Source organism: Prionailurus viverrinus, chromosome D3 (assembly GCF_022837055.1).
Source record: "Prionailurus viverrinus isolate Anna chromosome D3, UM_Priviv_1.0, whole genome shotgun sequence".
Classification (NCBI taxonomy): domain Eukaryota; kingdom Metazoa; phylum Chordata; class Mammalia; order Carnivora; family Felidae; genus Prionailurus; species Prionailurus viverrinus.
The window spans coordinates 73,769,412-73,781,891 of record NC_062572.1 but is presented as its reverse complement, the minus strand read 5'-3'; the positions used below and the strand labels follow the sequence as shown (position 1 = coordinate 73,781,891).

The 12,480-nt window shown below is 35.1% G+C and overlaps 1 protein-coding gene across 1 annotated transcript in view; it reads right to left on the bottom strand.

Annotated features, from left to right (window-relative positions):
* Nucleotides 1-12,480, bottom strand: part of DCC (DCC netrin 1 receptor) — a 1,137,854-nt gene that overhangs the window by 293,398 nt on the left and 831,976 nt on the right. Inside the window, exon 10 of the mRNA XM_047828892.1 lies at nucleotides 636-784. Coding sequence (XP_047684848.1) covers nucleotides 636-784 — 149 coding nt within the window. The remainder of the gene's footprint in view (nucleotides 1-635; nucleotides 785-12,480) is intronic.

Sequence of the window (12,480 nt, the reverse complement as noted above, 5' to 3'; positions counted from 1 at the left end):
AACAGTCATATATATGTCACAAAATAGAATTGCTGACTTTCATGTGTCTCCCCCCCTAAATCTAATTTGCCTGTTTTCAAGTATCTGCGCAAACCATAGATTACAAGCAACTTGAAAGGAGGCAAGTAGCCTTCTGGAGTGAGGCTTATTGAAAACAATGAAAAGTGATAGGTGACTACAACCTAATGGTGAGGAAAGGACAGAAATAACTCAAATATATAGAATGAAAGCAGCAAGCTGACTGAGGCCTTTGAATAAGAGATCAGTCATCCTTAAGACAAGGACTGACAATGCAAATGGTTTCTAGGACCAGATAAGTTAACATAAATGTGGCTATGCTGGCCCAGGCCACTAGCTATTACAACTAAAAAACAAAACAAAACAAAAACAAAAACAAACAAACAAAAAACATTCTTTGTAGTGATTTCATTTCATTGTCCATTTGCCTCTCTTACAACCAGAATTCAATTAAATTTCAATTAAATTGCTTAACGTTTCTAATAATCAGTATTTAAAAATTATCAGCTGTCCAATTAACATGGTGGACTGGACCAAGAGTTTGCAGATCTCCTCCTATGCCTCTGGTCCTAGGACCATCCAATAGGTGGCAGCACTGGGCCCATTCCCTTGCCTACCTGTTCTTTTCCCGTGGACACCTCAGTGCAGAACAATCTGTAACCTTGGACTGGACCATTTGCATAGGCAGGGGGTTCCCAGGTAATAAGAATTGAGGTAGGTGAGGTAGATACAGCTTGCAGGTTTTCTACTGGCCCTGGAACTTGCACTGTGTACAAAAGAAATTGATTAGTATGAGAGGGTTCTCTTCCTCAAAACAAACAAAATTACATCTTTTACAGTTTAGGGATATTATAGCCCTATGTACTACTTTAAGAACCAAAAGGGATGAAAAAATAAAATATAAAGTAATGAATTTTAGAATCATTTCACTTAGAAATTCAGGAGAGGGTTTATATTAATCTAAATTACGTATTTCATTTTACAGTTGAGGAAATTGGTCAAGGAGTCTAAATTACTAGGAAAATGATGGAAAAGGAGTGGGATTGTTAATCTAAGTTCTTAGTATGGAAAATTTTCCACTATGCCAGCATGGCTTTGCTTGTGTATGAATAATAACTACAGAAGGAAAAGAGAAAATACAATTAGAATACTTGTATATCATGATTCTACTTATAATTCAAATGAACAGCACAGCTATGGATAATTTGCCACATCTGTATTTAAGTCAGCATTTTAAAATCTTGCCCAATTCTATGTCCTTTAAATTAATATTGAGATTTAATTTTCAGTTTTACTTTCTAGTATTCTATTTCCTCTCATAACTGCTACTTTACTTAATCAAGAATAAGTAGCTTGTTCATTAAATAAATTATATAGCACAGGTCCACAATTGCTTAACCAAAACACTTGTGTCCAGATTTGTTTTGAGATCTGGAAATTTTCAGATTTTAGAAAGACAATATGATGTATGTACAATGTTACATTTAACATCCCAAGTGGGGTCTCTGTTTGCACCCTGTTATCAAATCACACATTTGCAGCAAAATATATGATATTCACATCAGACAAAATTATTAAAGACTATGCTTAGTGTAGCATAAGGGCAGATCAGTTTTGGGTATGTCAGGAGTCAAGAAATTCCTTCAAATTCCAGATTTGCAAATTTTGAATTTGTGCACACTTTTTTATTTATAGACCTGAATACATAAATATGTGGTTTGTAAATTGTAAATGCCATACATCGTAATCTAAATTAAATAGTTTCATCATCACAAATATGATGACAATTTTAACAAACATGCTGTATATTTTCCCCAGCCTTAGATCCCACCTACCTTTGAACAGATGCACCTTTTAGGCCTCTAAATAGAATTTTGTGAGCTTAACATCCACAGTAAAAGTCTGAAACTGTGGCCGACAGATATCTGATAACACAACTCCTTAGATCAGTGCTGCACCTGTGTCCCTGGATCAGTCATTTTTCAGAATTGATTCCATGGAGCCCAGGCTCCTTAAGGCATCATGGCTCATGCATTGTAGAAAAATGCGTGGAAAAATATGTATATATTTATATATCAGAAACATGTGTTTTATGTCACATTCACATATTTCCCACCAGTCCCCAAAGCTTGAGCATCCTTGTTATTGACATTTTCCTTCTTTCATCTTAACAAATGATTGCTGACAACTTCTCACAAACTTACTTGAAAATCATTTTAAACTTACAGAAAAATTTAAGAATGCAAATATTATGTTGAACACCTGTATTCCCTTTACCCAGATATACATATATTCTCAGGGCACCTGCGTGGCTCAGTTGGTTAAGTGTCTGACACTTGATTTTGGCTCAGATCATGATTTGTGGTCTTGAGTTTGAGCCCCACATTGGGCTTGGCCCTGACTGTGGAATCTACTTAGGATTCACTCACTTCTGCCCCTCCCCCACTTGTGTGTGCATGCTCTCTCTGTCTCAAATAAACTTTACCAAAAGAGATACACATATATACATATGTGTATACATATACACATATATACATTGTATGTATGTATATACATACATACAAAAGAGATACACATATATACATTTGTATGTACATATACACATACATACATATACACTTATGTATATATATACACATATATGTATATATATTCTCTCCCTATATACATATATATTACATATTTATTATATATATAGAAAGAGACAGAGGCAGACAGAGAATCTGAATCCATTGTTACACACATCATAGCTCTTTACTCCCAAATATTTTAGTGCATATTTCCTAAGCATTAATTTGTACATAAATGATATTAACTTCAGTACATTTCATATTAGTACAACACTTTTATCTAATCTTCATCTGCATTCCAATTGTGTCAACTGACTCAATAATGTAACTTATATAGCATTTCCTTCTCCAGTTCAGGATCCAGTCTAGGGTTAAGTTTGCATTTCAGCGCCATAACCTCTTTAGCTGGCTTTAAGCTGGAACAGTTCCAAAATCCATCTTTATCTTTTAGGTCATTTATACTTTTGAAGGTTATACCCCTTTTTTAAATTAATTAATTTTTTTATTAAAAACAATTTTTTTTAACATTTATTCATTTTTGAGAGAGAGGGAGAAACACAGAGCATGAGCAGTGGAGGGGCAGAGAGAGAGACACACACACAGAATCCAAAGCAGGCTCCAGGCTCTGAGCTGTCAGCAGATCCCGACTTGGGGCTTGAACTCACAGACTGTGAGATCATGACCTGAGCCGAAGTCAGAGGCTTAACTGACTGAGCCACCCAGGTGCCCCTAGCCCTTTTTTTAAATTCATAGAATATTCTTTATTTGGGTTTTGTTTTTGTTTCTTCATGTTGGATTTAGGTTATGCATTCTAGACCCAAATGAGACATGAGTGATGTCTATACCTCAGGGCATCATGTCCAGAGGCATAAGACCTCTTTCCCTCCATGGTCGGTAATGTTAGTTCTGAATACCTGGTCAAGGTGCTGCCAGATTTCTCCACTGTAGCATTAACTGGTCCCTCTGGATCCCCCCACCTCAAGCCCCTCTCCATTGCTTATAGCCAATAAGCAATTTTTGGGGAGATACTATGTCAGGACCATATAAATATCATGCTATTTATCAAATTCTCTTAGAATTAGCATCTATTAATAGTTTTGATATATCAATTTTTAGCATGGTGGTTACAAAATGTTTTGTTTTGTTTTTTTTTCTATTCAAGGACTTCCTCCAAATTAGCCACTTGGCATACTACATTCTATTATAAGCAAGAACCCATATGTCTATTTATGTTATCTCTTATTGGTATGGGCACATGGATTTCTACTTTTTTATGGTCTATAATTCATATTTGTCTTAAAGACATTTTGGTGTTCAAATTGTCAAGTTCAAATCTGGCCAGTGGGGTCCTCTTTAAGTTGGTCCTCTGTCCTTGTAATATGACATATCATTTATTGAAGAACTTTTTGTCTTCCTGGCATAATATATTCCAGGCTCATCTTGGTCCTGCCTCAGTTCTGGAATCAAACATGTCTCTAAATATTTCTCATTCCTTTTAGTGGGGAATGGTATTCAAGACAAAGATCTGGATGTCAGCTCTGTTCACTGCTGCTTAGTTGTCTTGCTGCTAGATCCTTCTGGTGAATGAGAAACAAGAATGTATATATACTTATGCATACACAAATGCATTCACACACACACACACACACACACATATATATATATATATATATATACTCAAATATATAGGTACACAGGTGCATTTTTCATGACTTGACAGAGATGCCTCCCATTCTAATCCATCTCTCCAGAGTTTGTTTTTGTCTTCTCCATTCCTCTTTTATGTCCTTTCTTCCATAGGGAAGATTCTGGCTTCCAAAGAGTTGTATTCTGACAGACACTTTATGAGAGTGCCTTCATCTTGGTACTCTTCCAGGAAGGGGTAGTTTTTCTATGAAAAATTCCTTATTACACAAAGAAGACTTCAGTAGATAATACTGAACAAAGTTCACATTGATAGAATTAGAACTGTATTATGTTGACCCAGACATTTTGTTTCATGGGGGAAAAAAGAAAAATAAAAACTTGCTCACTGACATTGTTCAACTGGATTTTCAAAATAGGGTGTTTTAAAGAACAGTAACAAAAAAAAAAAACACTAGAATTTTCATGCTTCTATGATTACTGATATATTCACAATGACAATGTAAACATTTCTAGAAGGAAGGTTTTCTGATTTGGAATCTATTATTTTTCTAAAGAAGAAAGACAAAGAAAGGAGCAAAAGAAAGAATTGAGACTGAGTGATCTGCTTAAGTTATATGTTAAGTGTGACATAACCAGGATTTTGAAATTTCACAGAGCATATATCCCTGTGGCCCAGTGATGTATAAAGTTTTAACTGAATGTGTCTCTTCTTGGTCTCCTATGGCTAAACTGAAAAGGCATTACCTATTTAAAAAAATGGCTCATTATGGAATCCAAGACTAATATTTAAAAATGGCCAACATCCATTGGAATGTTGGGAGCTATTACTCCTGCTGTGAGATGTTACCTTCAAGGAAAGTTTCCCATCTCCAAAAGGCTCAGGAGATGAGTGGGTTTCCCTTTCTTGGAGAAAGGAAGGGAAGGCAATGTTTGGGAAGTTTCCACTCTTCTGTTCCACTGGAATACAAAGGGGTGATGGGAAGAAGAGCCAGACACCTGTGAATCTGGAAGGCTAAGCTGAGGGTGCCACCTAGCATAATGGGGGTGGGAGTGAACAGCCTGCCAGACTAGACTCTTTGAGTATGTCACAATCAGATATGACAACCTCATAGCCACTTTCATCAGGCATCGTGAGGAGAATAGACAGCCTACATGGATGTCCACAGCTCCAGGCAGCATCCCCACAAAAGCTACCAATAGGCCACACTCCTCTCCTGCTGAGCCCACCAAGGGCTGCTTAGCATCCAGGTTCCTGGTCAGGAGAATGGTCAAAACTCTCCCCTTAGGTTTCCAAATAATAATAGCAGTTGTCTTTTTCATGGGGATATGCACAATGTTAGGCATATACAACATATTCAATGTGTGTCAAATGAATGACTTTATATACAATTACCAAATGTTACCCTAAATAACAAGCCTAAAATAAAAACAGCTACTCTAACAGTCTAACTCATTTGATTTTGTTAATTCAGGATTGTTACTCAAGTGATCAGAAAACAGTGTTTTTCTAACATACTTGGTAAGAACTAAGGTTGGTATATTTATGTTTGTTGTATGCATGTGAACCTAGGTACACTTTGCCCACTGTATAATTTGTTTATATGCATATATAATTTGGTTACCTACAGGACACCATCAGGTGGTTAAGTACCATAATTTGGTCAGTTCTCACTGGTAGTGCCTACTCTGATTGTCTGCTCACCAACTGAATTATTCTCCCTTCCTATTGGTCATCAGACAGTATCAGGGAAAAACATGTGCTTGGGATTCCAGGAGAATTTTAAACAGAGATAATAGACATAGGAAGTAAAAAAGAGCATTCAGAGCATTTAGTGTAAGCATGCACAAACAAGAGTATATGTTTTCACCAATTCCAGCCAAATGATAACATTCTCTTTATTTTTATAAAGTTTCCACTTGTCCACTTCCACTTTCTACTTCCAAGGATTGCATCTTAGTACCAAACTGTTTGCTACTTTAACTTGTGCATTTTTGTTGTTGCTGTGTGTTTTAAATTGTTTTACTTATTTATTTATTTAGAGAGCATGAGGAGGGGAAATGGGCAGAGGGAGAGAGACAGAATCTTAAGCAGGCTTCGTACTCAGCATGGAGCCCAACGCAGGGCTCAATTCCATGACCCTGGGATCATAACCTAAGCAGAAAACAAGAGTCCGATGCTTAACTGACTGAGCCATCCAAGTGCCCCTAACTTTATGTTTTAAAATAGAATTTATTTTATGATCTGATTGCATTGTTCTTTAACATTATCATATATTAAAATACCATAATGTTGTTATTGTTCCAAGTAAGTATAACATCAAAACATCAAAAAAAGTACTAGCAAATGATATATTAATCATATTATCAGACCAAAACACTGCTTGCATATGGGATATTTTTCTTTACAACATTCCTGTCTAGTGTCAAGACTGTTTCACATAAGCTATTAAACGCTTACTTTTCTTCACAACAGTGCTATAAATTCAAATTTGTGAATTCCCTGATATTTTCCTTTTGAATTACAGCACAAACATAGGTCTGTGGATAATATACTGTGTTGATGTTAATTGTGGATGTACACATTTTTGTACATCCACACAAATTTGTGTATTTATTCAGGTCTGTATCTATATATTTAAGCATAGCTTACCTGGTTTTACATATGTGATTTATTATATACATATTAGAAGGAGAGAAAGAGGAAAAAGAGAGACAAAAATGTTCAACAATGGGAATTATATGAGAAATCAATACTGTTAACAGCTTCAGCCTTCCATTTCATTATGTTTTAGCATGTCAGTCAAGAAACTTAATGGCCTTAACTGCTCATCATTTCCAAGATGTCTTTAATAATCCTCACTGATCCCCTCAGTTGGACAATAATTTTGTGGCAAAATGCATCTAATTTCTCTTCATCTCTATTCGAGCTACCTATTTCTTCAAAGAATGGCAAGATTTCAGAATAGATGCATAATCTATGCAAGTAACTCATCAATCAATGTCAGCTTAACCAACCACCTTTTTAAATTTCAATATTGCATTCCAGTAGAAATTCATTATAACACCTGTACCTAAGAACAAATTAAATACTTATGTTGGAGTAAAATGATATATATTACATGTCACTATTTGCACTGGGGACTGTAATTTCTGACTATATAGATAGATTTATAGCATAACAGAGAACTCTCTCATGAGATATTATTGGATATTAACCCCCAAAATGGCACATAAAAGTTAGCTGAATCTTAATACAGCATCATTTATCATATATAATCATATTGAAGACAGGATGTGTGTTTGTACTGTATGTGAGAGACTGTGTGTGCATGCACACAAGCAAGTGAGTGAGAAGGGAGGAGAGCGCGCGCGCGAGAGAGAAGAGTGGAGAAAGTATCAGTTTAATGAGCTATAGTTTGTTAAGATGGGGGTATAGTTTCTTGTCCCTACTCTACTTATGATAAAGATCGGTCATTGGCATCAAGGAGTCCATAGAGTGCTTGAAAGTGTATGTACACTTTCAAGAATGTACCATGTACATTTTTTAGGTGTAGGGTCCATAAGTTTCCATCATTAGGATCTATGATTCCCCAAGAAGTAGCTCCCAATGGATCAGATAATGGAACAGATATCTCTTGTTTCTTTTGGCTTTGAAAACCAATGATTCTTTATTATTAACTCATTTGTAATGATTATGAATTACTTTCTGATGGGAAATATAGCAATAATTTTACTTTAAAAAGACATCTTCAACTTTTAATAAAATTCTAAAGCTGAAAAATATTTCCGAAATAGACTGTCCATCTCATTTTCCAAATCATGGGCAATTTAAAGGCATTTGAATCAATCTGGTTTAATTTGTCAAATATTTTAGGTTTTACAAGATGTTAGAGCTTTTGCTGATCAAGAAGTTACATAGCATATATGAATTAACACTCTGGTTTTCTTTTTCTTCTTTTTTCTTGCTGTTTATATTCCAAAATCTATCTACCCATCTACCTTTCTGACTTCTCTTTACTATATGTAATTTGATATTTGCATTAATCAGACTAAAATCTAAATTATGATTTATCAACTATAAGGTTCTAAAAATATTTTGGGAGTTTAAATAATCCCTTCTAAATAAGAATGTAAATATAAGATTTTCATAGAAAAAGCTTTAGAAGGATCAAGACATGCCACTGTCTTCATAATACTGAATGAGGCTGATGTCTCTTCACCATTATACTGATGTTTCTCAGCTGGAAGTCCAAAATGAAGACAAATGTTAGTGTCAGAGAACATGTAGTTGAACATTTGAATATTTAAAGTCTTTTCAAAATGACTGTATAGTACAATGTGTCCTACTCTTCCTAAATCATCAATTTAACAGCTACCAAACCTCTTTTTTTCTTAAGAACTAAAGTACTAGTGCATTTGAAAAAAAATCACATGTTATCATTCAGATAATGACCTATCATTCACATGTCCTCAATTCAGGCCAAAATTCTGAGCCTGATTTGCTTATTCATTTGCTAATTTAAAAATGATTCTTGAGCTCATTGTTTAAAATGGGCAGCAAAAGATCTAAGTAATTGTCTGTAGTGATCTAAATGGATTTAGACCACAATGCTCTTATTTAAGCAGCGGCTTCCATTGCCAATCTCACTGAACTTGTTTCAAATGCAAGTCATTTCTGAAACGATTTGCATTTATTGATAATAAAGTGCATGCTTTGATTGCCTCTTTGATTTTTTTTCCTCCTGTAGTTAACAGCTTTAATGATATTTCTATGAAATCTGTTTCTATTTTGTATGGGGAATGCAACATCAAAAAGCCTGCAGGCAATGTAATTATTAACATAATGAAACCCCTTCTTGACTGAACTATCAATAGTTAGGAGATATGACAGTAATTTGGCAAGAAGGAAGTACCAACTATGGGGTAGGTTTCTATTACAAAACCACAGAAGTCTGACTAGACTTGGTTAGAGGAAGTGGTTATTACCTGAGCATTTTATTTAGGGTTTTAATAGGTGGTATCTGCTAAGTCACAATATACTCAACTATGTCATTGTGTGTATATAGAGAAATATATGTAGATATCTATGCACAAATATAACATGTGATATATATGATTTACATATTCCTTATATATACACACATGTATACACATATATGCTAACATATTAAATGATGGATGTTTCTGACAGTGTAGTAGAAAAAACTTTAATGGTTCTCTCTGAAAAAAAAATAGTACTGAAAGTAATCTTGTGATTCATCCTAGAACTAGAAGCAGTTTGCTAACAAAAGTGATTTCAGAAATTGACTTCAAGATAAGGTCTTTTCAGTGGGGTAGCTCAGGCTTTTCCTTGACATAGTCAAGTAGTAATAGCCTTGGTGAAGTATGCCAAGTATTTTGAACTTCACTTTAGAAAACAGGCAATGCGTAGAAATGTAAAGTGTAGTGGAAAATGTAGATTCCTGATGGCACAACTGAGGTCTCAAACCTAAGTTCTCAAACCATTTAAACTGGAGGTTTCTAAGTAATGTCAAAAGCAATTGTTTTTATGATCTAGAAAAGTTGCCTGAAAGATACCAAACATTGAAACTAAAAACCTAAGTTTTTAGCCAAATGTGTTTAAGTTTCCATGTTACTGAAGGCTAGATGTAATATAAATTCAATCATACATTTTTTCTCCTCCCTTATAATTTTTTTCAGAATAGCTTGGGTTGGGTTACTTTCCATTATGTTACATTTCATTTTAGATACAAGTACCAGCTGGTTTTAAAGTCTATTCATAGGTTTTATGTGTTTAGGATACAGTGCTGCCTCTAGTATTATGAAATATTTTATTATGATAGAAATTTTCAAGGAATTTAGTAGGACAGAGAAAACACACACACAGGAAACACCTAGATGTGAACAACAGACCATATATAACCAAGATTAAAACCTCTCTGGGCAGACAGTGAATTATATAAGAATTCTAGAAATTATAATCAGAAATGGTTATGGTAATTTGGTCAAGAATATTTCTTGAAGAACAATTAAGAGATGCACTGATGGAAAAAGGACAAGGAAGTTCAGGTGTGAAGAAAGAATCTGATGAGTCAGCAAAAATGAGTTTGATGGGTAATGGCCTTGAAATTAGCTTTTTCAGAATAGAAGTTACAAGCTGGTAAAGAGAGAAGAACCATATAGCTTGGGGAAGGCTTCCAACAGTGAGGCCTCTAAGTAAAGATAATGAGAAGAACTCCAAAATAAACTAAATTAAAGATGGCACCACTGATGATCTCATATTGAGGAAACAACCAGAAGCATAGAATTTTCAATTATTCACTTGTTTTTCTATTTTGCTAGCATTATCCACAAATCAAATAATATTCTACCAGTTTTTTAAAAATATGGTGTGTTTCAAGATACTTGATGAAAGTTAAAAAATTCATCCATTTTATTTGAAGATCCCCACACTAAAACTTCAGTGTGGGAATAAGTATTCAGAAAAGAAAAAACAAAACAAAACAGGTGAATATTCCAAGAAATTGTCAGGAACTTTTAAGAAATTCTAGACAGAAATAATGGAAAGGCGAAAACTAGCTCTGAGATAACTAGTGAAAAAGAAAATACCACAAATGGAAATAAAGCACCTTAATTCTGAATCCTTGATCAACAACTCCCCTCCCCTCCCGCCATTCCATAACACTGTATGCTTAGGCCAAATTATTTAAACACCCTGCACATCATTTTCTACACAACATTTCTACACAACAGGGCTATTGCCAGGATTATATGAGGCTATATAGAGAAGCAAGTGTTCCAAATAAGATGGTAGATGATATTGCTATCTGGACTCAAGTCCTCTAAACTATTCCATAGTTTGGTTCCCTCAACAGACAGTTGGAGGAATGAGTATTTGATCTTCTTAAATCTCAAGATTGTTGGGGGCAACCGGGTGGCTCAGTCAGTTGGGCATCCAACTCTTGATTTCTGCTCAGGTCATGGATCCCAGGGTCATGGGATCCAGCCCTGCATCGGGCTCTGCACTGAGCATGGAGCCTGCTTGGGATTCTCTCCCTTTCTCCCTCTGTCCCTCTCCCTTGCTCACACTCCCACAAACTTTCTCTCTAAAATAAAAAAAAAATTCTCAGGATTGTTGGAAGAACATGAGGAGATGATACATGTGAAAGGGAAATAGGAAACATAACATTCCATAGATGTATACAGCAGGAGCCCTGAATTAGGATTACATTTACAAACCAAATGTGGTCAAAAGAGTGTCTGATAAAAGAGTGGAGGTTTGCCTGCTTTGTCATAATAACACATAGAAGTTAAGCCTTTCATCTTCCTTATAAATACTCCACATAGACTTATTTTTACTGTTCTTATGTAGATCATACGTTTATGTTTAATTCTTACGGAAGATCTGCAAGCAGAAATTCCCAGCAAGGGCATGCACAGACCTCTTGCTTGTTTCACACTTATTTGTGGCTCACATATACTTCAGGATTGTATTTCTGCACACAAAAATGTCAGTTCTCTATAAATAGATATGCATCAGAGAAGCAGGTGTCTTCAGCTTATGTGCAACCCGGAGTGTTTCCCATGGTGATAATGTAACTAAATCCCAGCAACCTTTCTCAGAGTTGCTTTGTATTATGGTCAGTATGGGAAGAATCAATATTTGATGTTTGTAGTTTTAATAGAGCAATAAATGACTTGTATAGATTGCTTTTATAAAAGACCCCTGCTGCCATTTATTAGAGAAGAAGGAAGTGGCAATCTTTTTCAGATCTTCAAGTGAGTAGGTTTTTCCACATTATGACAAAAAGATCCTATCTTAAAAAGATACTATCTCTTTGGGAAAGAAATTTATTGTTTATCTATTTCCAGGATTTAAAAGATAAGGAACTGCCTTGGGTAAACTAGTTCTTTTGGGAGGGACCATAAGTTAAAGAAGAAATTTTGAACTTTATTCTCCTAACACATAGTTTTCACAGAAATGGGAGATCTGGGCTTCTCTTTGAGGCAGAAAATGCCAAAAAACAGATCCCATCTAATAAGCTTTGTTGAAAGAGACTAATGGTAAAGAATATGGGCTCCAGAATGAGAGACTCTGTGTTCAAATCCAGTACCATTGCTCAGGCTATGTGGCCGGCTCATGCTACTTAGTACCTTTGAGTTTAATTTTTCTTATCTTAAAAATGGGGTTAATACTAATACCTACCCCATTGGTTTGTTGTGGAGATTCATAATAAACAATTTA